The sequence below is a fragment of the Colius striatus genome, chromosome 22, assembly GCF_028858725.1.
Source record: "Colius striatus isolate bColStr4 chromosome 22, bColStr4.1.hap1, whole genome shotgun sequence".
Classification (NCBI taxonomy): Eukaryota; Metazoa; Chordata; class Aves; order Coliiformes; family Coliidae; genus Colius; species Colius striatus.
The window spans coordinates 7,147,546-7,173,640 of NC_084780.1; the positions used below are offsets into that span (position 1 = coordinate 7,147,546).

Consider the following 26,095-nt stretch of genomic DNA (forward strand, 5'->3'; position numbering starts at 1 on the left):
TGAGGGGAACCCCACGGGTGGGGTGGGGGCTGAGGAAACACCAGTGGGACCCCCCCCGGCACTGACTGAGGCCTCTCAAAGTGGAGAGGGGGGCCCAACCAGCTCAGTGGGTGCTGCTGTGCCAGGGGGAGCCCCAGCCATCTCCCTTCCCTTGGGGAAACTGAGGCACACAGCCAACCCCCCCCCCCCACCTTTCTTCCCCCTTGGGGGTCCTGGCTGGCAGCTGGGGCTGTGCTGTGGGGGGGGTGTGCTGTGGGGACCCCCAGCCTCTTGTTGAATTACAAATAGGCTCAGGCCAGCAGGGCCTTTGTCTGGGCCATTGTGTGGGGCCAGTGAGGCCCCGGGGAGAAAACAGTAGGGGGAAAAGCAGCCTGACCCCCCCTCCTTGGGTTCAGGACCCTCCCTTGAGGCTGGGCTCCCCCTCCCCTCCTGCCCCCAACCCCCAGAGAGAGGCAGTGCAGCAGTTCATGGCTTTATTAGATGGGGGGAGGACACTGTCCCCTCCCCGAGATGAGGCCAGTGGCAGGGGGATGCCCAGCCCTGCTCAGCATGGGGAGGGGACACACACATTCCCCCCACAGGGGGGGGTGTCAGTCCTCTGTCCCATGGGGGGTGAGGGGGGGCCAAGCAGCTCCTGGCCCCCACCAGCCCCAAAATGACGGTGATGGGCTCAGTCCCAGGCGGTGATGGCGGCAGGAGGAGGTGGAAGGTCCCCAAGGTCCCCGAGGGGGTGGTCCCAGAGGGGCTTCAGGCGTTGTTGACACCCATGTTCTGCATCTGCTCCTCCAGCACCTGCTCGTGGCCACCCCCCACCTTCTTCTTGCCCCCCTCCTGCTGCTTCTTCTGCTTCTTGGAGAGCTCCTGCTCGATGGGGGCCGGGCGGACGAAGGGGATCAGCTCCCGCAGGTCTGGGCAGGGGAGAGCGGCCACCACACGTCACCTCCCACCAGCCAGGCTGGGGTGGGGGGACACTGGGGATACAACCCCCCAGTGCTGAGAAGTGTGTGGGGGGCATTGGGGAGGAAGGTGGGTTTACCTGGGGGCATGAAGCCCCGGAGCTTGTCGGGGACATGGATGCCGTCGGGGGTCTGGTGGTTCTCCAGGATGGCGCAGATGGTGCGGGTGGTGGCACACATGGTGGCATTCAGCATGTGCACAAACTCCACCTGCCGAGGGGACACAGCCAGGGGGGTGACAGGGGGAAGGGGGGATGAGCAGGGACACGCCTCCCAGACCAGAGCTTCACCTTGTCCATCATCTTCTTGGTCTGGCCGTAGCGGATGCGCAGGCGCCGCGCCTGGTAGTCGGTGCAGTTGGAGCAGGACACGAGCTCCCTGAAGGCACCAGAGCCAGGGAACCAGGCCTCCAGGTCCAGCTTCTTACTAGCAGCATGGTTGAGGGCACCTGAGAGATGGAGATGGGGACAGTGCTGAGCTGGAGGGAGCCCCACTATCCCCCCCTAAATGTGCCTGGCCTTGGTGTGCAGCCTCTGAGGTGAGTGTGGGGGGCTGGGAGTGCCTCAGCTGGAGAGGAGCCTTGAAACAGGATGATTTTCCTTGGGGAGCTTCCAGGAGGGTGTTGGGACACTCAAACTGGGATGAAACTGGGTCAAGTGGACCCAGAGCAAAGCAAAGGATCTCTGTGGAAGTCACCTTCCTCCTCCTTGCCAAGGGGCAGCCACCATGGGACAAGAGGGAAAGGGAAGTGCTGCAGGGGCCAGTGCAGGGCTCCCAAGGTGCTGAGGGGACGGAACATGTGTGTGAGGAGGAAAGGCTGCAGCCCTGGGGCTGTTCAGCCTGGGGAAGAGAAGCCTGAGCTCAGGGGGACTTCATCAGCACTTCATCAGCTCCTTCTCAGGAGGTTTCCAACCCCACCTGGACACGTTCCTGTGCCCCCTGAGCCAGGGGAACCTGCTGCAGTAAGGGCTGGGGCTGGAGCAGCTCTGCAGGGCCCTTCCAGCACCCACCACTCTGGGATTGTGACAAAGCCCAGCCAGTCCCACTGTGCCACCCTCCTGGGCCCCCACAGCAGCAGGGAGCTGTCCCCAGCAGCTGCCCCTACCTGAGACGATGTTGACGACGTGGTAGGGGATGCCCAGGGACTGGTAGAACTCCTCAGCTGTTGCCATCATCTCCTCAAACATCTCCCAGGACTTGTTGTCGTGGGGTGAGGCGTAAACAAACTGCTCAATCTGCAAAAGCCCGGTGTCAGCACCCAGAGAAGAGCCCCAAAACCTCCCCCCCCACACAAGGGAGGGAGCTGAGGGTTGGGGTTGGAGGTTGCGTGGCCTGGCTCTGACCTTCTCGAACTGGTGCACGCGGAAGATGCCGCGCGTGTCGCGGCCGTGGGAGCCCACCTCCTGGCGGAAGCACGTGGACAGCCCCGCGTAGCGCAGGGGCAGCTGCTCCGGCCGCAGCCACTCGTCGCGGTGCAGGGCGGCGATGGGCTGCTCCGACGTGGCGATCAGGTACTTCTCGTCGATGGAGCTGTCGTCGGCCTTCTCGCTGCCTTTGCCGATCACCTGGGGGAAAGGGGGAAGGGTAAAAGCCACCGTGAGCATCAGCGGGCAGAGAGGGGGAAGCTGGGGGAAAGCTCTGCAGAGAGGGACTTGGCAGTGCTGCAGCAACTAAACATGAGCAGCAACGTGCCCTCACGGGCAAGAAGCCAATGGCAGCCTGGGGGCGTTGAGGAGAGTGTGGGCAGCAGGGCCAGGGAGGTTGTGCTGCCCCTCTGCTCTGCCCTGCTGAGGCCTCAGCTGGAGTCCTGTGACCGGTGCTGGGCTCCCCAGCTCAGGAGAGACAAGGAACTGCTAGAGAGAGGCCAGTACAGGGACACCAAGATGCTGAGGGGATGGAACATGTGTGTGAGGAGGAAAGGCTGCAGCCCTGGGGCTGCTCAGCCTGGGGAAGAGAAGCCTGAGCTCAGGGGCACCTCAGCAGCACTGAGCAGCACCTAAAGGGTGATGTCAGAAAGATGGGGAGATTTTGTCTGTGGTGCCCAGTGACAGGACAAGTTCCACTGGCACAGGAGGAGAAAGTCCTTTGGTGCAGAGGTGAGGGAGCCCTGGCCCAGGCTGCCCAGGGAGGGTGTGGAGGCTCCTTCTCAGGAGGTTTCCAACCCCACCTGGACACGTTCCTGTGCCCCCTGAGCCAGGGGAACCTGCTGTAGCAGGGGTTGGGCCTGGAGCAGCTCTGCAGGACCCTTCCAGCACCCACCACTCTGGAATTCTAAGAAGAAGCAGCTGCTTGTCCAGCTTCCATCCACAGCTGCCCACCTTCGAGACTGAGGACAAGCCACCTTCCTGTCACTGCCTTGCTCTGACAACCACACATGAAGATGAAGCCCAGGACTGGGAGCAGGAGGGGAAAGTCAGTAGCCAGAGGGGCCAGTGGGTGAGACGAGACAGGGCTGTGAGTCACTCACCTTGTAGAGCTCCTCGTCGAACTGGCTGAGCTGGGCCACCTCCTGCATCACCTCCTTGCGCATGAAGAACGGGGTGTAGACAGGAGTGTAGCCCCGGGAGTGCAGGGTCTGCAGGGCATACTGGATCAGGGCCTGCTCCAGGAACACCAGGGGACCCTGGGGACAAGGGAAGCCACCACCTGTCACACACACACACGTCACCCCTTCTCCAGGCTCTGTGTCATCCTCTGAGTGCAGGGGGGATGCTGGAGCAGATCCTGTGGCTTGAGAGCTGTCTGATGGGAAAAGGCCAGGGGAGGATGGTGCCAGAAGCTGAATATGAGCCCAGGCTGTGCCAGGCTGCCCAGGGAGGTGGGGGAGTTGCCAGCCCTGGAGCTGAGGTGCTGAGGGCCAGGGGTTAGTGGTGGGCTGGGCAGGGCTTGGAACTTAAAGGCCTTTTCCAACCAAAATGATGATGAATCTATAATCCAGCAGAAGCAGCTCCCTGTTGTGTGGGATGGGATGTCCCAATGCCCAGTCCCTCCTCATGCCCCATCTCCCATGTTTCTGTGCCTCCACAGGGCTCTGGGCTCTCACCTTCAGGAAGTAGCCCCGACTGCCAGCCACCACAGTTCCCTTCTCCCCCTCATAACCATCCACCATCACCACCAGGTCCACGTGGGAATACTTCTTCCTGCAGCTGCAGTCGCCCCAGACTCGCTCCACTTTGTTGTCCACGTCCTGCACACAGAGGGAAGAGAAGAGGAGAGGGAGCCCATCACCTCAACTCCCCACTGCAGCAACCACACCAGTCTTTCCCTCACACTGGGCCCAGTTTGGTTCCAGCCAGCCTGGAGTCCCACTCCTCATCTCACTTATTATGCAGCCATTTGGCAGCCAGCCTGGCCCAATTGTCTTCCCAGGGCAAAATATTCCTGCTTGGATGAATGAAGGCAGGGGAGGGAGATCCCAACCCCCCAGGCTGGAAGCCAGTTTCCCATGGATCCCCTCAACAATGCCCTGGGCCAGCCCTGTCTGAGCTGCTCTTTGTCTGCTCCCAGCAGGAAACCCTGTCTTGTCATGCAGATTGCATTCACTGGCTTGGGGGGGGCCTCCCTGCAACCAGCCTCCTACTCCTTCACTTTTGGGGGGAGGTTCCCTGCAGTGAGCTCTCTGGCTTAGAGGGAAGGGGGTGTCTCTCCAGAGTGAGCTCCCTGGCTTTGGGGAACCCCCCCTGCAGTGAACCACTCACTCCCTGGCTTGGGGGGAACCCCCTGCAGTGAACCCCTCACTCTTGCACTTGGGGAAGGGTCTCCCCACAGTGAGCTCTCTGGCTTGGGGTGTCCTCCCTGCAGTGAGCCTCCGACTCTTTGGGTTGGGGAGAGCCTCCTTGCTCCCTAGCTTGAGGGGGCTGCTTGCAGTGAGCCTCCCCCCTCCCCAGCCAGCCCTGAGCAGCCCGTGCTCCCCACCTCGTCGTTGCTGATGGGGACTGAGGGATGCAGCAGGTTCCCGATCTCCCGCAGGCTCTCGAACCGCTCTGCCTCCAGCCTCAGGCGCTCAGCATCACACTTGAGGATGGCCTCATCGATGAGCAGACGGACTTGTTTGATCTGGGAGACCTGCAGAGTCTGTGTGGGGACCAGAGTGAGGTGAGGAAGAGGAGAAAGTGCCTAGGAGAGAGGGCTGGCAGCCACACACGGCTGATCACGGACCCACACGGCTTCTGGAGCGGATCTGTGAGCTCACGACACCCAACAGCAGCCCCAAGAAGGACAAAGGGCCTGAGTGATGGTGTCAAGCAGTGACATGGCAGCAAAGCTCATCAAAGACAGCTGTTACCATCTAGGGAAGGGGCAGGGAGAGGGTGTTTAGTCTGGAGGAGGCTGAGGGGAGACAGGAGCACTCTGCGGCTCGCTGACAGGAGGCTGCAGGGAGCTGGGGGTCGGGCTCTGCTCCCAAGTAACAAGCGACAGGACAAGAGGAAACGACCTCAAGTTGTCCCAGGGGAGGCTGAGATTAGAGCTGAGGCAGAACTGTTTCCCTGAGAGGGTTGTCACCCCCTGTGCCAGGCTGCCCATAGGAATGAAGGAATTACAGGTGAAGATCTGGCCAAAGTGGGGGTGGGCAGTGGCAGGGGGAGGGGAGATGGGGTCACACTCACCCCCAGGACATCAGCTGTGAGCTCATCCAGGTTCTGTGCACTCTCTGGTATGGACTCATCCGTCCCCACTGGCTCCTTTTTCTGTAGAAGGAGAAAAAAGAAACCCCAGCAGGGTTAAAGAGTCAAGCTCCAGGGTGAAAACCTCCCCCAACCTTGCAAGGCAGGTGCCACCAGTTAGTAAGTGGGAGCCCAGTGCCTTGCTGCTGGGATGGTCTGACTCTGTGCCTCACCTTCATCTTCTCTCCAATCGTTTTGCTGCAGAGGTTCTTCAGCTTGTTCAAGTTATCAGCATGAAACCTACCTAGAAAGGAGAGGGGGGTATCAGCTGGTGGGAGCAGGGTTGGGGTCCCCACAGCACCCAGAGGGGCCTCAAAGCCTCAGGTGGGGGTGGGAGTGGGGATGGCAGCTCCAGGGACACCAACTGAACAGGGGAGGGAGCGATGGGGAGGGGGTGAGGGGGTGGGAGCATGGTGTGGGGCTGGCCATGGTGTGGGGCAGAGACATGGAGTGTCATTGGTAAACAGGCAGTGTGGCACTGCCCTGGGCCATGGCCCCACCAGGACAGGGCTGAGCAGATTCAGGGCAATGGGACTCAGGGTGTTTGTGAGGAGACCAGGGAGGTTCCCCTCGATGACACAGCTGTTCTCTCATCGAATGGTTTTGGCTGGAAAAGAGCTTTGAGGCTGCTGCAGCCCCAGCCCTGCCCTCACCCTGCCCAGCCCAGCACTGACCCACAACCCTCAGCACCTCAGCCCACGGCTCTGGGGTCCCTCCAGGGCTGGGCACTCCCCCACTTCCCTGGGCAGCCTGGCACAGGGGCTCACACCCCTCTCAGGGAAACAGTTCTGCCTCAGCTCCAACCTCAACCTCCCCTGGGACAACTGGAGCCCCTTTCCTCTTATCCTGTCATTCATTTCTGGGGAGCAGAGCCTGACCCCCAGCTCCCTGCAGCCTCCTGTCAGGGAATGTCAGAGAGTGCTCCTGTCTCCCCTCAGCCTCTTCTTCTCCATTCTCAGCTGCTGCTCTCCTGGCAGCCCAAATCACAGCCTCACCAGCACCAGCGATGTGTCAGCCCAAGAACATTGACACCTGCATCCCCCCTCCGGATCAGACCCACGGGGGATGATCCAGGATCAGGGAACACAAAGGGTTCTACAGTGCAAACACAACCCTGTCTGCCTGCCACAGCCCCTGTCTGCCTGCCACAGCCCCTGGCAGCCTCCCACGGAGCCCACGGCAGCCGCAGCACGGGATTGCATCAGCCGGCTGCTCGCCAGCGCGTCCTGCAGCCCTTGGGCAGCGCAGCAGCCGCTGCCCCGGACGGGACGGGACGGGACGGGACCGGCCGGAGCCCCGCGGGGACGGGGCTGAGCTGCAGCCCCCCCGCCGGCCTGGGAGGCTGCCTGGTGCTGCGGGATGAAAGCCGGCGGATGAATGAAAGCGGCGCTGCCGGAGCCAGGGGGACGCGCCGGGCGTCATTAAGCGGGGCCGGGCTCACACACATCAAGGACGCGGGATTAAAAGCGTGTTTGAAGCCGCCTCTTTCATCCCGCGACCGGGGAGCCCTGGGAACTGCGGGGTTTTTGGGGCACCCACCCCTCCTCGCCTCCCCTCACACCTCCCTCCACTCCCGGGCACACAAAACCGGGGCTCGACGGCAGCTCGACATCCCACCCCGTCCTTCCCCACCCGCGCGGATCCCGCAGCCGCGGGGCCGGGTCACGCGTGGGGATCCACGCGATGGCCAAGGGCGACCACCCCCCCCGGGAGACCCCTCCCCAGCCCCGGCGGATCCAGCCGGGGGGAGGCTCAGACGCCCCTTTAGCAAAAGCTGCCCCGAGGAGACACCCCGGGGCTGCGGGGAGCCCCCCGCAAAGGTTCCCCCCGCCTTGAGGAGGGGGTTTGGAGATCAACCGAGGGACGGTCCCAAAGTCTCGGGCGAGTGCTGGAAGAAACGAACCGCCGAGGGTCCCGCCGAGCCCCGAGGAGGGAGCCGGGCACATGGCGGGGCTGCGGGGGGTCTCCCGCGCCGGGGCGGGTCAGGGGGCACCCACCGCGGCTGCCAGCCCCCGCTGGGGGTCCCAGCTTCCCCCTCTCAGCCTCCCCCCGCCCGTTCCCCATCCCGAGCTCTGTGTGTGTGTGTGCGGGGGGTCCCATCCCGCAGCCCCCCGCCCCACGTACACCTCCGCCAGGCGCCGTCGGCCCGCACCAGCGCGTCCACCAGCGCCGGGTCCTTGAAGCGTTTCAGCTGCATGTCCCGCACCATGGCCGGGTCCCCGCCCTTATCGGCGCGGAACAGATCCAGGTCCAGCACCATGATGGCGGCGTCGCTCGCTGTCAGCGCCGGTACCGGCCCGGGGGGGGCTCAGCGCGCGTGCGCTGGGGGGGGCACCGGACGCGGCGGGAGCGCACGCGCGGGCAGCGCCACCGGCGGCCGCTGGGCGGCGCTGCGGAGCGGGACCGGCGACGGAACCGCGACCTCTGCTGGAGCGGCGGCGGCACAGCGCGGGGGGGACGGGACGGGGGTGGTCCCGGGGCTCTGGCTGACGGGCTGCGTGTCCCCGAGAGCCCTCTGGGGATTCTTCTCTCTTCACGGCTACCTTCAAGCGCCTCTGAGTGTCTCCATCCCCCCAACGCCCCCCGGACCCAACAGCACCCACAGGGGTCTCTGAGTGTCCCCGAGTGTCCCCACATATCCCTCTGAGCATCCCACGGCATCTCTGCAGCTCCCCATGGCATCCCATGGCATCCCTCTGGCTCCCCACGGCATCCCTTTGCATCACTCTGCCTACTTCCAGCACCCGTATGGCATTACACAACACCCCCACGGCAGCCCACAACACCCATCAGCACCCCTCTGGCTCCCCATGGCACCCCACACCATCATATGGCACCCCACAACACCCCACAACCCCCCTGACACCCACCCAGCTCCCCACAGTACCTCCCATCATGTGAGACTGACCTCCTGTCATGCCCAGATCAGGAGCCAGATCCCACCACCCTACCCAGAAGGATCCTGGGTCCCCCTCCCCTTCGATGTAGGGACCCCATCCCCGTCCCCCCGAGACAGAGGTGCCAGGCAGGAGTCCTAAAGATCCGTCTTTATTGCGCTGCCGGGACGTTTGGATCCCCTGGCACTGCCTAAAAACTGTGTAAAAAGGGCTGGGGTCCTGGAGGAGGCTGGCACTGACCCCCACCCCTTGTGCCAGGGCACCCTGGGGGCTGCAAGAATGAGACACCCTGTGCAGGAGGCTGTGGGGGGGCCTCTGGGATGCCCCACACTGTGGGGGGACACGCTGAGCCGTGTGCCACACTGTCAGAGGGACACGGTGCCACGAGCTGCGGGCATCAGGCACCTGCTCTGGGGCAGGATTGGACCAAAACGGGTATGGGGTTGGTGCTGGGCTGTGGCACACATTGCCTGGCACAGCACAGCTTGGCATGGCACAGTGTAGAGTGGTGTGGTGTGTCATGGCACAGCATGGGCTGGCACAGCTTGGCACGGCATGGGATGGCACAGCACGGCATGGTCTGGCATGGCACAGTGTGACATGGCCTGGCACAGCCTGGCACATCATGCCATGTCCTGTCCCAGGGTGCCACAACACAGCCACAGACCCCTGAGCTGTGCCAGCAGCCGTGCCAGGGCTGGAGCTTGCACACACACACACGTGTGCCCCTGTCCCCTCTCCACATGCCCTCCAGCGTGTGCCCGCACCCCCCTCATGGGGGTCACACACACACAGACCCCTACAACCCCCCCTACATATATTTGGCATTGGTTTGGTGCTTGGTGAAGGGGCCCCACACACACACACACACACACACACACAAGGGGGGGCTTGGGGGACCCCCCTCACACACACCCCTACAAAAGCCAACCCGAAGCTGATCCCTAAGGCCACGGTGGGTGGGGGCTGGGGGGCTGGGGGTGCCCCCTCCCCCCGTCACGGCTCCAGGGCGCTGCCACCCGACGGCTTCAGCGGCACCGAGTCGAAACCATCCGGCGTTCGCTGCGGCGAGACCCCGGCATCAGGGAGACCCTTCCCTTCCCTTCCCTTCCCTTCCCTTCCCTTCCCTTCCCTTCCCTTCCCTTCCCTTCCCTTCCCTTCCCTTCCCTTCCCTTCCCTTCCCTTCCCTTCCCTTCCCTTCCCTTCCCTTCCCTTCCCTTCCTCTCCTCTCCAGCCAGCCCTGAGGTTTCTCCACTGGCTGCTCTGGGCTTGTGCCCACAATCCCCCCACACCCCTCTCCCTTCTCACCTTGGCAGTGAGGGACTTGATTTTGCCAAAGAGGGATTTTTTGGTGGCAAACACCAGCTCGTCCTCGGCGTCCTCCCCCTCCATGATGGCGCAGCTGTCCGGGGCCGGCAGCTCGCTGTCCCTGGCCGCCGCGTTCATCACCAGCCGCGAGTACTTGTACTCCAGCCTGGGCACAGACAGCGCTGCCATGGCCCCCCTCACCCTTTGGGCACCCCCAAACCCCCCCCCGGGCACCGCTCACTTCTGATTCTTCTTCCAGAAGTAGGCAGCGAGGGCAGCCAGGACGATGGCGGCGCCGGTGCCGGCCGAGATCCCGACCTTGAGCCAGAACTCCAGGCTCCGGCAGCGCCGCGCGCTCGGGGCCGGCAGCGAGTGGCCCCCACGGCACAGCCGCGGCTCCCGCCACACGTACGTGGTTCTCTGGGGGAGGGACAGTGGGGAGGGGGCTGCTGTGAGGTGGGTGACACCAACACCCAGCCCCAGCCCCTGCTCCAGTGGGTTCCCCTGGCTCAGGGGGCACAGGAATGTGTCCAGGGGGGGTTGGAAACCTCCTGAGGAGCCTCCACACCCTCCCTGGGCAGCCTGGGCCAGGGCTCCCTCCCCTCAGCACCAAAGGAGCTTCTCCTGGTGTTTAAGAGGAACTTTCTGTGTTCCAGCCTGTGCCTGTTACCTCTTGTCCTGACTTTGTCCACCACAAAAACACACCAGCCTCATCCTCTCACCACTCACCCTTTAGGTGCTGCTCAGTGCTGCTGAGGTGCCCCTGAGCTCAGGCTTCTCTTCCCCAGGCTGAGCAGCCCCAGGGCTGCAGCCTTTCCTCCTCACACACATGTTCCATCCCCTCAGCATCTTGGTGTCCCTGCCCTGGCCTCTCTCCAGCAGTTCCCTGTCTCTCCTGAGCTGGGGAGCCCAGAACTGGACACAGGACTCCAGTTGAGGCATCACCAGGGGCAGCAGAACCTCTCTCACCCTGCTGCCCACACTCCCAGGATGCCCCCCCAGGCTGCCATTGGCTTCTTGCCCGTGTGGGCACGATGCTGCTCATGGCTCTTTGCTGCCCAGCAGCACTCCCAGGTCCCTCTCCTGGAGCTGCTCTCCAGCTGGTGCTGGGTTTGTTCCTCCCCAGCTGCAGGACTCTGCCCTTGCCCTTGGTGAACCCCAACTGCCAGGCTCTCAGGGGTGGTACCTGGACTCCCCCCAGACAGGCTCCCACGATGGGGCGATAGTGGTCGGGGGAGCAGCGGGGACAGGCCTCCCCCGTCACCCACAGGAACTGGAAGGTGCAGCCGTCACAGGTGCCCTCGGGGCATTTGCTGAGAGGACAAAAAGTGGGGGGCTTGGCTGGTGGTGACAAGTCAGGGTGGGCAGCACGGGGACAGCGGAGTCCCCAAGTGCCACCCACACGTCTCACTCATGGCACTCCACAACACGCCCATGGCATCCCTCCAGCTCCCCCCAGCAACCCCCCAGCTCCCCATGGCACTCCCTGGCACCCCATGGCACCCCTCAGCACCCCCTGGCACCCCTCAGCCAGCGGTGCCAACCCCAGGTGGGCAATCCAGGGCTGGCAGAGTCCCCAAAGCCCCCCCATGATGCACCCAACACCGTCTCAGCCAAGGGGAGGGTCACTCTGGGGTGTGTTTTGGGGTGTGAGGATGTCCCACCCTTGTCCCTAACGCCCCCACCCTGGTCCCCAACCCTGTGCCCACCCACCTGGGCACAGCCAGGGTGCCGGGGCCGGGGCGCAGCGGGTCGCAGCGCAGGCGGATGGTGGTGGCTCGGCCCCCCCCGCACGGCTGCGAGACATCGTTGGACCTGCCGGGGGGACACAGGGAGTGAGGGGTGGGGGGGACACAGGGGGGGTCCCTGGGGGTGCCCTTCAACCCCCCCCCATGTCACCCAGTGTCACCTGTAGAAGAAGATGATGTCGGGCAGGTCGGGGGGGGCAGAGGGGAAGTGTTCAGGGGGGGAGGTGATGCCTTCCAGAGAGGGGCTGGTGGTGACACCTGCAGTGAGAGTGGGTGGCCCAGTGCCACCAGTATGGTCCAGTGCCACCGGGATGTCCCAATGCCACCAGCACATCCCAATGCCACTGAGGTGTCCCAGTGCCACCAGCATGGCCCAGTGCCATCAGGATGTCCAGTGCCACTGGAGCATCCTAATGCCAGTAAGTTGTTCCAGTGTTCCCAGAACATCCCAGTGCCACCAGTGTATCCCAGTGCCACTGGCATGTCCCCTTGCCACCCGGCTCCCACAGAAGGGGACAGCAGCAGGGATGAAGGTCAAACCATGAGGGTCTGCTGGGGTTGGGGGGCTCTGGGGGGCACCACCCCTCACCTCCCCATGCCAACTCACCCAGGAGGCGATCAGCCAGGCTGACGGGCTGCGAGGACACGGCTGCCTTGGAGCCCATGACGTCGGGGGGCACCAGGATGGCCTGGCACACGTAGGCCAGCACCCGGCGGGCACCGGCGCCCTCGGCCAGCGGCCGCCGCGCCTCCGTCACGTTGTCACTGCAGGAGGCCACCTTCCTGCCCTGGGAGCAGGGACAGAGGGTGAGGGGGCACAGGGGGGTGTGACAGTGACAGTGCACCTTTGGGTGAGCATCTGTGTGGGTGCAGTGCCACGGGGGCTGGTGGCATGTCAGGGTGCCACGGCGGCTGGTGGCCAGTGCCCAGCCTCACCTGGTTGCCACAGAGGCTGATGCTGAAGTGATGGAAGTACTTGAGGCCCTTGGCAGTGAAGCTGGGGCCGCTGGCAAAGGTTGTGCCAGCGCTCAGCGCCGAGAAGTCGTAGTGCAGGATGCGGCCCGGCAGTGCCAGGGAGAAGCTGCAGTTGTTGTAGCAGAGGGAGCGGAGCTGGAGGGCACGAGGTGGGCATCAGGGCCAGGGGTACCCAGGGGGGACAGCCAGGGTCACCCAGGGGGACATCACCCTTCAGGGACAGCTGAGGAGGGGATGTCACCCACCCAGACTGGCCAGGGGTCTTGGTGTCTGGGGCCCACAGCATCACCCCTTTGCCATGAGGGCAGGACTGGCAGTGCCATGGGGACACCTCCCACCCCCAGGGGACATGTAGGGACGGGCACCTGGTTGCTGATGGTGCCGGGTGGGCAGGGCTGGCAGGCCGGGGGCCCGTCCGAGGGGTGACCCCGCAGGTAGGTGCCGGGTGGGCAGGGCTGGCAGGTGCCTGTGCTCTGGTCCACAGCGTTCCCAGGGGGGCACGAGGCGCAGGAACCCGCTGGCTCGGGGGCACAGCTCCGGCAGAACGATGCCACCCCTCCCAGCACGTTGGTGACGTTGATGGAGTAGAGCTTGGCCACGTCCTTGGTGTATCTCCGGCCCTGGCACCGAGAGCAGCTGTCACCGTGGCCACTACCCCCCACCCCAGCCATCGTGACCCCCCCACCCCCTCCGCAGCCCCTGGGGGGTCCCGTGTGCCCCCCTCACCGCCTCGTGGTAGGGGGTGCGCTGGAAAGCCCACGTGAAGCTCGTGGTGGCATTTTTCTCCACGCTGTAGCTGTAGGACTGCTTCCCTTTGGAGCCTGTCCACGTCTCCACCGGCGTGTTGGTGCGGGAGTTGATGCCCTGTGGGGACAGAGGAATGGTGGCACCACCCCCAAAGCTCAGGGTGTGCCCCCCAAATCCCCCTTTGTGTCCTCTCCCCCTCACTCACCACCATGAAGTAGAGCTCACAGCTGACACTGCAGATGGTCTCAAAGACAAAAGTGATCCTGGCCACCTCCTTGCTCTCTGTGTCCTCCAGCACCGGGCTTGGAGGGCTGGGGACAGCGTGGGGACAGTGTGGGGGTGTTGTCCCCCCTTCCCTTCCTGGGGACACCCTGGCACTGGTCCCCCCCCTCACCTGAAGCCTGGGACCACCAGTGTGAGGATCATGAAGTCGTTATCAGAGGCTCCTGCCACCGTGTAGATGTAATCCCCAGCCACCTCCCAGCCTGTGAGGACACAGGGATGGCTCGGGGGGGCACTGACCCCAACCAGGAGGGGACAACAACGGGACAGTGTCCCAGCACTACCTGCCATCCCCTTGTACTCCAGGTTGATGCCACTGAGGACGGTGGTTTCCATGTTGGGGGGTAACACGTTCCACCACTTGTACTCCAAGCCCAGCACCGGCTCCGTGCCCGCCGGGCAACTGAGGCAAACTGGGGACAGGAGGGGACATCCCTGCACCGGGCTGGCACCTGCCACCCCCCGCAGCAGCTCCGGGCGCCCCGGTCACCCGCCGGGGCCGGGCCGGGGCTGGGGCCGGGCTTACCGGAGCCGTTGGAGTAGGAGCCGTAGGGACAGGGCTGGCAGGAGCTGCCGTTGCCCTGGGCAAAGCCGGGGTTACAGGGCGGGCAGCGGCTCTTCACCCCGGACGGCGGCAGTTTGGCCGCTTCGGGAAGCTCCTCGCTGCAGATTTTCGGCTCTGCCCACTTGAACATCAGCTGAGTCTGCCCGGGGAAGATGGAGGGGGAAGCTGAGCTGCCGTGGGAGGGGATAAAGACGGGGACAAGGGATTCCAGCCCCCCCAAATCCTCCCCCGCTCTACCGCTCTACCTCCCCGTTGTCGTCGCAGGCGCTGTGGGTGTAGAAGTAATCCGTGTCGGTGCAGGGCGGGCGCAGCTTGCAGGATGCTGAGCCGGGCTCTGGCAACAGCGAGGGAGAGGTGGCAACAGTGCCCTGCCCCCGTGCTGCCCTGCCATGCCCCCACGTGCCCCCCTGTTAAATGCCGGCTCCCCCCTGTGTCACTTCTCCCTGCCCCAAGGTCGGGGGTGAGGACACCGGGACACCGGCCCCAGTGGCATCCCCGCAGGGATGGGCTGAGGGATGGAGCGGGGGGACACCCGGCTGCCCCCCGCCCCTCACCGGCGTAGGCAGCGGGCTCGCAGGGCTGGCAGGCGGTGGCCCCTTTGCTGGAGAAGGTGTCGGCGGGGCAGAGCTGGCAGGAGGAGGAGCCGGCGGCCGCCGCGTACGTCCCGGGTTTGCAGGGGAAGCACTCGGAGGTATAAGCCACCCCTGGCAGCGGGAGGGTGCTCAGGGTGCGCGGTGAGGGGCTGAGGGGGCGGCGGTGGGACCCCTCCCCTCCAGCCCCCACCTACCTGTGATGCTGATGTTCCTCACCAGCACCGGTTTGGGGACTTTGGCCCAGATGGAGAAGGCTGTGGTTCGCCAGTACAGCACGTTGTTACCGCGGCTCAGCTCCACCTGCAGAAGGGGAGGGGGAGTTGGGGGGAGAGGATAGAGGGAGAGCAGGATGGGGTGGTCCCAATGCCGGGGAGGAGCTCAGCACCCTTGGGCAGTGTCAAGGGACTAGACCTCATCTGCCACATCCTCATCTGCAGCCCTCTGCACCCTCATCTGCATCCCCTCTGCATCCTTATGGAGCATCCTCTCCCTGGGGGGGGTGGAACCACCCACGCAAAGGGGATGAAACCCCCTCCCCAGCCCCAAGTCACCTCCCACCGCCCTCACTCACGCTGTGGAACTCCCATCCCTTCTCCGTCGTCCGCATCCAGCGCGACTCCTCCACCGTGGGCTGGCACTGGTCATTCTGCACCTGCAGAGCCGGTGTGAGGACAGACACCCTCCACATACACCCCCAGGGACCCCCACACCTCCACCCCTGCACCCCTCTGCCCCTTCTCTCCCCCCCCCATCACCTACAAAGAACTCAAAGACGATGCTGCTGTCGGGGTAAATGTACTCGAAGGAGACGGTGCCCGACTGCTTGAGGCTGACGGCGTACATGAGCGTGGCCGTGCACTCGTCCGTGTTGGAGGCCACATAGTCCCCCAGTGGCACCCACGTCGAGCTGGGGGGACGTGGCACAAATCAGGGGAGGCTCTGTCACCTCTCCCAACCCCAGGATGGGGATGATGGGGACGGCTGTGGTTGTCCCCAGGAGGAGGCATTGAACACAGGGACGTGGGGACAGTGAGGAGAACCCCAGGGAGTCAGAATGGAGAGCTGGGGACAGCCCAGGGGACACGTCACTGTGCAGGATCCTTCCCCCTCCCCCCCAGCCTGTTCCCCCCACACTGCTGAGAGGTGGGTGGGCTGCAGGAGGAGGGGGGAGAGTGGGATCCTGCTGCAGCAGAGCCGCGCCGGGGATGGCAGCTGAATAATTCCAGTGCTGCTGGAAGTAGGTTACATCTGCACGTGGCATAAATGCTGCAGAGTGGGGCAGCTGGGCCAGGGAGAGAACTGGGTGGCTACTGGTGCAACTGGCTAAGGAGAGCTGGGTGGATGCCAGCATGACTGGCCAGGTAGAGAGCTCGGTGGCTACTGATGCTGATCCACTGGCCATGGTGGCAAATAAAGGCATTGGCTCGTGGCACAAAGATGTGGGGACTCCTATGGGTGCTGCCTTTCTGAGGGGAGCTGGTGTAGGGGCTGGGATCCTGCCACGGGGGTGGGGGTGGCACTGGGGTGTCCTTGTCTCCATCACCTCCCAGGGAAGGGCAGCGGAGGCAGCGTGGGGCACGGGGTGCCATAGACGCACCCAGGGATCACAGCACCCATCCTGCGCTGTCCTGAGCATCCAGCCCCCTCCCCGTGGGACTCACCCTGTGCAGTTCTCCACCGTGTCGCTGAAGCTGTCGTCGAGCTCCAGGTTGGTGGCCACATTGGCGAAGCCGTGGGGCACCTCGTCCCACTCGTCGAAGCGGACGCCGGTGCCCAGCGAGTAGGTGCCCTCGGCGCAGGGTTTACACGCCTGAGCCTTCATGTCCAGGAACTCACCTGCCTTGCAGGAGAAAGCTGCCCACGTGCAATAAAGGGGGAAGGGGGGGTGTCAGGGTGGTCCCCTAGGCGCTGCTTCAGCCTCAGCATCCTCAGCTGATCGGCTCTGGGGGGTCCTGAGCATTGCAAAGCAACTGCCCCCTGCCTCACCCCTGCCCCAGTGCACACTTCCCCACCAGCAAGCACCGGGCAGGGTGTGACCACTGCAGAGCCACGGCAGCCCCAAGGCTTGAGGGGACGGAGGTGCTGTGAGGGGAAGGTCCATCCTCCTCCTCCTCACGTGCAGCCCCCGCCGGGAGGAGCTGCCGAGCGCTTGTTGCCGCCGCACTGATGGGTCCCGCCGCAGCCTTTGAAGGCACCGGCGCTGCGCCGGAGCTGATGAAGGCACCGAGCTTCATCCTCGTGCTCCTCTCTCTCCCTCATTTCCCACACCTCGAGACCGCTCCCCCTCCCCCTTCCTCCCCAACCTTACAGCACTCGGTGCCCTGGACGGGGTCCGGCAGCCCGGTGCAGAGTCCCGGGGTGTGTGGCACAGCCACCCTCCAGCGTGAGCCCGAGCTGTCACACGCCGTGTACTCGTAGTGGTACTCGGACTGGAAGACAAAAAAAGAGGAGAGAGCTGCAGCCCTGAGCCCCCTCTGCCTGGTGTTTCCCCCCCATCCCGAGCCCATCCCCAGCTGCCTCTTGTTGGGTTAAGTTGTGGTGATGTGCCTGGTGCTGAGCCCCCCGGCTCAGCCCGGGACATGGCTGTGCAGCAGGAGAGGGTGCTGAGGGCTGAGGGTGCTCAGGGTTGGAGGGCTGAGGGATGCTGAGGGATGCTGAGGGATGGAGGATGCTCAGGGTGAAGGATGCTCTGGGTGGGGAAGTGCTGAGGGCCAGAAGGATGCTCAAAGTGGAGGGATGCTTGGCCCAGGAGGGTGCTGGGGTCTCAGGGAGTGATGAGGGGCTGGAGAGATGCTGAGCTGGGGGTAGGGTAGTGCTCAGGGTGGGGGGATGCTGAGGGTAAGGTTTCAGGTACAACGACCTCCCTCAGGACGTCTCCCCACTGTGATGCCAAACCCCCGGGGAGGGCTGTGGGGTCACTCAGGACCTCTCTGACCACCCCACAGCACCAGCCAGCCCGGGGTGGGGGGAAGGGCTGTGACCCTGCCACCCCCTGAGCAGATGGCAGAGCCGCGTTTGCCTTGGCATGACCCCAGCGTGGGGCGGCACAGGGCGCTCCTGAAACTGGCTCCCGGGTCCGACCCGGATGCATCGCCCTGCAGGAGAGCAGGAGCCAAGGGCTGAGCGCCCAGGGGGGTGGGAGGAAAGGAGAAGGGTTTGGGGAGAGCTGGGGGGGAACCATGACCCCTCCCTCCGCCGTGCTTCTGTGCCAAGGCTGGCTCAAGGCCATGGAGCAGCCGCCGCCGGGGCGGGTAAAGCTCCCGAAGGCCGGGGCCGGCTGCTCGGGGTTGGTGCCGGTGTGGGGAGGCTCCGCTGGGGATGGGGGCAGGGGGGTGATGGCCCAACCCCTCCCCACCCCGCTGCAGCAGCTCTGGGCTTCCCGAGCCGGGCGCCGGGGCTTCGCGCTCCCGGCAGACGCCGGAGCGTGGCAGGTTGGCGAGAAAACAAGGCTTTGATGTTCCCCGACAGCTGAAACGGGGGAGGGGGGAAAGGGGGAGAGGGGCAAAGGCTCTGCCTGCAGCACCTACCCAACACACACAGCCAACCCTGAGCCCCCCTCAGCCCTGGGACGAGGAGGGTGCCCACCAGCATGACCAGGACAGGGAGACCCCCGGGACCAGCCGGGCTCTCAGCAGCCCTGAGCCCCCCCGTCACTCCCGAGGGACTCCCTTAGATGAAGGTGAAGGTTTCCTGCCCCCCCCTTCTCAAACTTTCCACCACCCTGCCCCCAGCGTGGAGCTGGGCTGGGACAAACAGTAATTCATCACTTCCCTTCCTTAATTTTCAATCAAATCCAACTAAACTGACGTGATGGAGCTCCGGGACAGCTCGGGCAGCTGCAGAAGGGACCCCGGGGCTGCCCCCAGCACCTCGGGCAGGGCAGGTCGGGGGGGAAGGTGGGTGTCTATCCCCAGTGTGAGGGGGGACAGAGGGACATGACCTCGGTGGGAGCGATCCCTGCCGGGGCCAGGTGCCAGACGCAGCCCATTGTTTCCATCTCAGGGCCGTGAGACAGGCACAGGAGAGAGGGAAAAAAAAGGCAGATTAATTAGATCAGGGCACGGCAGAGAAATAATTAGTGGCCCAGATGAAAAAGCGGCCAGAGGGCGGGAGGGGCCACACAGACACCCCCAGAGCCCAGATCCCCCCCCGGGGAAAGCTGGAAGGTGACGAGGGGTTTGTCCCGAAGGTGGTCACTCGCCCCCCCGCCAATTTTGTCCTCGCAGGACACTTTTGTCCCCACCGGGTCAGCGAGTGGGGGCTCGGCGATGGCACGTGTGTGTGTGTGCGTGTGTGTCCCTTGTCACCACCGCGACAGCCCGGGGAGGGGCTGGGGACATCCCTTGGGGTTCCCCCCCCTCCCCTTCCCCAGGGACCAGACCTGTCCACCCCCCACTTCGCCATCCCCGATGCCACTGGGGACCCCTCACCCCGGTCCTCTCCATCTCATAGCGACCAGCCCCGGATCCACCTCCCGCGGCGATTCACCCCCCGGGAGGTACCGGTTACCGGGCTGTGCGTCCCCATCCCCCCGCTGCCCATCTCCCGGGGCCGGTACCTCCTTGCAGACGTGCAGCCGCTCCCCGGCGCGGCCCGGCAGGACGGCGGCCGCGATGCAGAGGGCGAGGAGCATCCCCCGGGCCCCGCTCCCGCTCCCGGCCATGGCGCAGCGGCGGCGGCGGCGGTTGCGATCGGCCCCGAGCGGGCACCGGCCCCGCGGCCCCGCCCCCGCCAACGGCCCGGCCCCGCGCACCTGCCGGTACCTGCCCCCGCCCCCGCCCCCGCCCCGCCGCCGCCAACCGGAGCGGCCCCGGCAGCGACCCCCCGGAACGGCCCCGCGGGAGCGGCCCCGGCCCCTCCTCCCGCTGTGTGTGTGCGGGGCGGTGGCGGTGTGCGCCCCCTCACACCCCCATCCCGGGCGGCCCGGCGGTCTCGAGGGACACGGGGACGGGAGCGATGTGGGAGGGGACACGGGGGACAGGGAGGACACGGGATGAAGGGACACGGGGGACATGGGAGATGGGGAGGACACGGGATGGGGGACACGGGGGACACAGGGGACAGGAGGGATGGGGAGGACACGGGTGACACGGGGGATGGGAATGGGGAGGATGTTGGGAAACACGGAGGGACGGAGATGTGGGGGATGGGGGACACGGATATGAGGACAAAGGGGACACAGCAACACGGGACAGGAACAATGGGGAGTGCACAGGTAAGGTGGGAGACAGGGGAGGGGATGGGGGGCACAGGGGAGACATGGGGGACAGGGGACAGAGGTGACACAAGGGACATGGGGGATGAGGGGGACAGGAGCAATGGGGAATAGACTGGTGACACAGACGATGAGGGGACACAGGGGATGAGGGGAACAAGGGAGACACATGGCACAGGGTCATCAGACACAGTGTGGACAGACCTGGCACCATGGTGGCACAGGGACATAGCTGGGGACACAGTGGCATGTGAGGTGGGGTGGCTGCAGCATCACTTGAGCAGTTGGGACACTCTGTGAGACCCCACTGGGATGGTGTCCCCTCCCTCCCCAGTTGTCCCCACAGTGTGGCCACCACCAACCCCCCAGAACGGTGGCATCTGCTCTGGCAGCACTGGCACCACGGCTGCCCTGTTGGCACTGTCACAGCTGTGCCCTGCTCACCACCACAGCCATCCCCTGGGCACCACCAGATGACCGAGAGGCACATCTGAGGTGTCACCTGTGGGTGTCCCTGTGGGGGGGGACATGCAGTGCCAACAGCCCCCTCCAGGCCTGGGCATCCCGTGTGGCACTTGCACGCTCAGATGGAGCCTGTGCCCTTGTGACACATCCCTGTGCCACACAGCTGTGCCCCTGTGCCACCATGGTGCCAGGCTTGTCCCCACCCCACGGCCCCTGTCCCCACCATGCCTGGTGACACGGTGCCATCACTGATGGAGCCATGTCCTGTGTCCTCCCCCTGTCCTGTGTCTCCCATATCCTGTCCCCATCCCATGTCCTCTGTGTCCCCCCTGGCTGGTGGGGCCTGGTGCAAGGCCCTCGTGTACCACAGCACCAGATGCACCACATCTCCCAGCCCTGTGCAGCCCACCTCCTGGAACTCTCACTCATCTTGGTCTGAACTCATCCCTCCCTTTGCAGTTCCCAGGCTCCCAACCTTGCCCTGGCTTCTCTGCACCCCCTCAAGACATCCCAGCCCCGTTGTGATCTTATCTGAGCCCCCCAGCGACAGTTGCAGAGTCAAATCCACAGGGTTTGTTTCTTTATTAGATCCTTTTGGGATCAGATCCCAGCACAGTGGGGGCTGGAAGGGTCCTGCAGAGCTGCTCCAGCCCAAGCTCCTGCTAAAGCAGGTTCCCCTGGCTCAGGGGGCACACAAATGCCTCTTCTTTATGGTGAAAGGGCTTTGGTTGGTTCTGCCAGCAAAGCTCAAGGTTTCTGGAGTCTCTTCTCCACCTTGTGTGTCCAGAAAGTCCTGAAACTGTTCAAGAACAACAAAAACCACCACAAAAGCCCAGGCAGATTGATCCATCTGTCAGCCTTTGTTTGAGGCAGCTCTGGGAGGCCTTTGCACACTCCCATTGTCACACGGGGCTGGTGAGGCCTGGTGCAAGGCCCTTGTGCACAATAGGGCTGTCAAAGCTCCTTGCACAGCTCCCATGTCACACAGAGCCGGCAGGGCCTTGTGCAAAGCCTTTGTGCACCACGGGGCGGGTGAGGTCCCGTGCAAAGCCCCTGCGGGTCACCCGGAGCCCTCAGGACCTCGGGCGGAGCCCATCCCCCCTGCGCAGGGCCCGCACGGCCTTGTGCGCTGCTCCCACGCGTCGCACGGAGCCAGGAGGATCTCGCACAGCGCCTCCGCCCCGCACCGGGCCCCGTGAGCAGCTCCCGGCCGTCACCCGGCGCCGCGGGACCCTGCGCAACGGCCTTGTGCGCGACGGCGCTGCCGGGGCCCGGCTCCCACGGCGCGGCCGTGCCCGTCCTCCCCTCCGGCGGCGGGTCAGAATCGCAGGGCGCTCACGGGCCGCGGCCTCGCCTATCTGATCGACTCATCCCGCCCGCCGCCGGCCGCGCACAGCGCCCGAGGGGGCTTCGCGCCGCCATTTCTTCTCACCTCGGCCCGGCCCGGCCCGGTGCGGCCCGGCCCGGGGCCGATCGAATAAGATCAACGTGTAGGGGACGGGGAAAAGCAGGGACTGGCTGGCGGGCGCCTCACACACCCCCTCACACTCACACAAACACCTCACACTCACGCTCTCACCCGCAATCACACCCCACACACGCGCGCGTGCACACACGCGACACCCCACCCGCGCCGCCGCCTCCCGCCCGCCCGCGCTCGCGCCCGCCGCCGCGCCGCCCCTTTTATAGCGCGGCCGCGCGGGGCACGACGGGAAGGAAACAGAGGCCACGGCACCGGCCGCCGCCGCCCCCGAGCGCGCCCCCTGGGGGCTGGAGGACTCCCCCACGCCCCCTCCCCTCGCCGTGGCCACGACACGCGACCCCCGTCCCCAGCGCGTGACCCTCCCCACGGCCCTTCCCAGCCCTCCCCCAGAACCAGCCCAAAAGGATCCCCCACCCTATAGAACCAGCGCCATGGGAACCCCCCCCTGCCCCAGACCGACCCCCCCCCAATTAGGGAACCAGCCCCCAAGAACCCTCCAGCCCACGGACAGCCCCCCCGAAACAGAACCAGCCCCAAGAACCCACCCCACGGACCCAGCCTCCAACGGACCAGGGACCCCCCACCCCAGAGCCCACCCCCCTCCATGGGACCACCCCCCAGGACCCCCCAGGTCAGGAGCCATCGCTGCCCTCAGCAGAACCCTCTTTTATTTGCACGTTGTGGTCCCACATTTCCAAGCTGGGGGGTGGTTCCAAACCCCACAGCACGGTGTCGGGGGGTAGGGAACCCCCTCACACTCCCAGGGGCTGGGGGGTACACTCCCTTAGTGTGGGGGGGGCCCTGACTGTCCCCCCCAGCCCCCACGGCAGGGGGTCTCCTGTGGTCACAGCCCCTCCAAGGGCACAGTTCAGCGTCAGAAGGTGCTGGGGGGCAGAGCTGGAGCTTCCCTCTGGCTGGGGGGAGTTGTCAGGTTGAGCCCCCCCCTTCTGCAGGTCCAGACTCTCCCTCTCCAAGAGCAAAAGCAGCCCAGTGTCAGCCCCACTGCCCAGGGGTCACGAAGGCCTCGGGGCCATGGGGGCTGCCTGGGGCTGGGGGTGCCGGGGCCCGGCCTTGGGGCTGGCTCTGGGGTCACTTCAGCACCAGGACGTAGAAAGCCATGAGCACACAGGAGATGGCCACGGCCACGTGCAGCCGGGTGCCGATCACGGATGCTGCAGGGTGGGGAACAGCAGGGTGAGACCCCAGCACAGGCCCCTGTCCCCAGCACACATCCCTGTCCCCAGCCCAGATCCCTGTCCCCAGCCCAGACCCCTGTCCTCACCCCAAACCCCCTGTCCCCAGTCCAGACCCCTGTCCCCAGCACACACCCCTGTCCCCAGTCCAGACCTTCACACCCTTGTCCTGGATCCCACTGTTTCCTTCTCAAACCTGTGACTTCATCCTGGACCCCTGTGTCCCTGATCTGGACCCCCACACCCCCAACCGGGACCCAAATCCCCATCCCACACCCCCATCCCAGACCCCAGAGTCCCTGTCTCAGACCCCCACACCCCAACCTGGACCCAAATCCCCATCCCACACCCCCACAGCCTCATCCCAAGCCCCAGAGGCCCCCTCCCAGACCCCACACCCCAACCTGGACCCATATCCCCATCCCACACCCCCCATAGCCCCATCCCACACCCCCACAGCCCCATCCCAGACCCTCACAGTCCCATCTCAGACCCCAGAGTCCCTGTCTCAGACCCCACACCCCAACCTGGACCCAAATCCCCATCCCACACCCCCACAGCCTCATCCCGAGCCCCAGAGGCCCCCTCCCAGACCCCACACCCCCAACCTGGACCCATATCCCCATCCCACACCCCCCATAGCTCCATCCCACACCCCCATAGCCCCATCCCAGACCCCAGAGCCCCTGCCCTGGCCTCCCCCACTCCCTCCCCTGGCCGTGCCCCCCCCCAGGTGCCCCCCCCGTGCCCACCCTTGTAGCAGAGGCCGCCGAAGCCGCGTTGGTGGGCGCGCAGACAGGCCCTGAGGCGCGGCACCTGGCGCAGGTAGGCGCAGGTACACACCAGCAGCAGCCCAAACACCAGCAGCCCGTCCAAGGAGTACACTGCAGGGGGCAGGGGCACCCACAGCACCTCCTGCAGCCCCCCTGCACAGCCCTGCAGCCCCCCTGCACCCTGCCACGGGGTGCACACACTGCCCAGACACACAGAACCCCCCCCCCAGCTCCCAGGGCAAAGGGACCCAGACCTCCATGTAACCCAAACCCCCCCAGCTCCTCCCCAAAAGAGCCACAGACCTCCCAGCTCCCCCTCAAAAGGGACCCAGACATCCCAAGAATGACCCAGACTCCCCCAGCTCTCACCCCAAATGAACCCAGACCTCCATGTACTCCCCTAAAGGGGACCCAGAGCCCCCCAAAATGATCCAGACCCCTCAGCTCCCCCTCAAAAGAGACCCAGACACCCAGAAAAGGACCCAGTTCCCCCAACTCCCACCCTAAAGGTACCCAGACCTCCATAAACCCCACTCAAAGGGACTCAGACACCCCAAAAGTGACCCAGACTCCCCCAGCTCCCAATCCCAAGGGACCCAGACCCCCATGTAACCCCCTCAAAGGCACCCAGAACCCACAGCCCCACCTCAGAAGAGCCACAGACACCCCAAACCCGACCCAAACCCCCCAGCTCCTCCCCAAAAGAGATCCAGACAAACAAAAAGGGAGCCAGACCCCCCAGCTCCCACTCCAAAGGGATCCAGAGCTCCATGCACCCCCTCAAAGGCACCCAGAACCCACAGCCCCACCTCAGAAGGGCCACAGACACCCCAAACCCGACCTAGACCCCCCAGCTCCTCCCAGAAGGGCCACAGACACACAAAAAGGGACCCATACACCCAAAAAAGGACCCAGACCCTCCAACTCCCACCCCAAAGGGACCCAGACCCCGATGTAACCCCCTCTAAGGCACCCAGCCCCCCCTCAAAAGGGCCACAGGCACCCCAAACCCCACCCAGCCCCCCCCAAAAGGGCCACAGGCACCTCAAACCCCACCCAGCCCCCCCCAAAAGGGCCACAGGCACCCCAAACCCCACCCAGCCCCCCCAAAAGGGCCACAGGCAGCAGCCCAGCCCCCGGAGGCGCCCGCGGCCCGGCCCGGCGCCGTGGCCCCGCTGCGGCCGTTACCGTTGGTCATGGCGGCGCCGGGACCCCCCCCACAGCCCGGCGCGTGCGCGGGACCCGTCCCAGCGGCCAACGCGTCAGGCGCCACCAGCCGATGGCCGAGGCGCGGAGAGACAGCAGTCAGCCGCAATCGAGCGCCTATGGTGCGGGCCCCCAGTGCATGCACACAGCTCTGTCACCCCAGTAAACACCCCCCCCCCCCCCCCCCCCCCCCCACACACACCGCCCCCGGTACAACCAGTTCCTGTCTCACCCTTCCTCCTGTTACCCACAGGTTCCCCAGTAACCTCCCAGTAACCCCCCCCTCAGTGCAACCAGTTCCTGTCCCATTCTCCCCCCCCCCCCCACCATGGCACACGGGCTCCCCAGTAAGTGCCAGTCTCCCCACTAACCCAGAGTGCCCCCATGACCCCCAGTATCTGCAGCACTCCTTGGTTTCTCCAGGTGCCACCCTGTCCCCACCATGATCCCTGTCTCACACATCAGCCCCAGTGCTCCCAGTAACTCCCAGCGCGTCCCATAACTCCCAGTGCATCCCTCCATCATCCATCCCTCCATCATCCATCCCTCCCTCCCTCCTTCCATCACACATTGCCCATCCCACCCCTCTGCTCAGCACCAGCTGGGGATGGCACTGAGGCCGCATCCAGCCTCTCACCCCAACTTGACCCCCCCCTGTCCCCAGCACATCCCAGCGCTGGGAACAGCACCCTGCGCTGTCATTCCGGGAGGGCTCGTGGTCAGGGGGTGCCCACGGGCACCGCTGCCTCGGTGGCCCCACAGCGCTGAGAACCAACGTGCCAGGGGCTGGAATGAGCTGGCAGAGCTGGGGCAGCACCGGGCAACGCTCTCAGCCCGACCTGCACCTGCTCTGTGGCTCTCAGACAGAAAAACAAACGGCAGAGAAAACTTTTCATCTGGTTTTCTCGATGCAAATGTGCCCGGGGCCGGGCTGGCATCGCCTTGGGTGGTGGGGACGGGTGGCAACCACCGTGGGAGAGCTGCAGCGTGGCTTGGCAGCCGGTGGCTGGTGATCCCATCAGCTC

General features: G+C 65.1%; 3 protein-coding genes and 1 non-coding gene across 4 annotated transcripts; all 4 read right to left on the bottom strand.

Annotated features, from left to right (window-relative positions):
- Nucleotides 1–459: 459 nt before the first annotated feature.
- On the bottom strand, nt 460–7,916 carry SARS1 (seryl-tRNA synthetase 1). The gene is made up of 11 exons (XM_062013532.1): nt 7,745–7,916; nt 5,794–5,864; nt 5,564–5,644; nt 4,872–5,030; nt 4,000–4,143; nt 3,424–3,579; nt 2,300–2,521; nt 2,062–2,191; nt 1,247–1,404; nt 1,037–1,166; nt 460–908 (listed from the first exon to the last, which is right to left on the bottom strand). The coding sequence occupies exons 1-11, from the start codon at nt 7,878–7,880 to the stop codon at nt 748–750; spliced, it is 1,548 nt and encodes a 515-aa protein (XP_061869516.1). The 5' UTR covers nt 7,881–7,916; the 3' UTR covers nt 460–747.
- Nucleotides 7,917–9,319: 1,403 nt separating this feature from the next.
- ELAPOR1 (endosome-lysosome associated apoptosis and autophagy regulator 1) lies at nt 9,320–19,446 on the bottom strand. Its single transcript, XM_062013552.1, has 22 exons — nt 19,294–19,446; nt 17,044–17,164; nt 16,397–16,589; nt 15,495–15,642; nt 15,307–15,387; nt 14,930–15,035; nt 14,697–14,846; nt 14,388–14,476; nt 14,104–14,281; nt 13,862–13,990; nt 13,690–13,780; nt 13,501–13,606; nt 13,275–13,412; nt 12,914–13,168; nt 12,510–12,683; nt 12,181–12,361; nt 11,735–11,831; nt 11,539–11,640; nt 11,012–11,138; nt 10,067–10,245; nt 9,826–9,991; nt 9,320–9,579 (listed from the first exon to the last, which is right to left on the bottom strand). The coding sequence occupies exons 1-22, from the start codon at nt 19,396–19,398 to the stop codon at nt 9,514–9,516; spliced, it is 2,982 nt and encodes a 993-aa protein (XP_061869536.1). The 5' UTR covers nt 19,399–19,446; the 3' UTR covers nt 9,320–9,513.
- Nucleotides 19,447–21,728: 2,282 nt separating this feature from the next.
- LOC133627594 (small Cajal body-specific RNA 2) lies at nt 21,729–22,012 on the bottom strand. The gene has a single exon (XR_009820311.1). It is a non-coding gene; the product is annotated as a small Cajal body-specific RNA 2 (non-coding RNA).
- Nucleotides 22,013–22,549: 537 nt separating this feature from the next.
- TMEM167B (transmembrane protein 167B) lies at nt 22,550–25,128 on the bottom strand. The gene is made up of 3 exons (XM_062013659.1): nt 25,053–25,128; nt 23,844–23,975; nt 22,550–23,070 (listed from the first exon to the last, which is right to left on the bottom strand). Exons 1-3 carry the CDS (start codon nt 25,060–25,062, stop codon nt 22,988–22,990), a joined length of 225 nt encoding a protein of 74 aa, XP_061869643.1. The 5' UTR covers nt 25,063–25,128; the 3' UTR covers nt 22,550–22,987.
- Between the last annotated feature and the right edge of the window lie 967 nt (nt 25,129–26,095).

Excerpts from the sequence above, each read along its gene's own strand:
- SARS1 (XM_062013532.1), bottom strand. The coding sequence starts at position 7,880 with ATGGTGCTGGACCTGGATCTGTTCCGCGCCGATAAGGGCGGGGACCCG. Across the intron at positions 4,144-4,871 it reads TCCCCATCAGCAACGACGAG|GACGTGGACAACAAAGTGGA; the intron begins GTGGGGAGCACG and ends CTCTGTGTGCAG. Across the intron at positions 2,522-3,423 it reads TCGACGAGGAGCTCTACAAG|GTGATCGGCAAAGGCAGCGA; the intron begins GTGAGTGACTCA and ends CCTTTCCCCCAG.
- ELAPOR1 (XM_062013552.1), bottom strand. The coding sequence starts at position 19,398 with ATGGCCGGGAGCGGGAGCGGGGCCCGGGGGATGCTCCTCGCCCTCTGC. Across the intron at positions 13,781-13,861 it reads GGAGTACAAGGGGATGGCAG|GCTGGGAGGTGGCTGGGGAT; the intron begins GTAGTGCTGGGA and ends GTGTCCTCACAG. Across the intron at positions 10,246-11,011 it reads CCTGTCTGGGGGGAGTCCAG|AGAACCACGTACGTGTGGCG; the intron begins GTACCACCCCTG and ends TCCCTCCCCCAG.
- TMEM167B (XM_062013659.1), bottom strand. Across the intron at positions 23,071-23,843 it reads CGGCGGCCTCTGCTACAAGG|CATCCGTGATCGGCACCCGG; the intron begins GTGGGCACGGGG and ends CCCACCCTGCAG.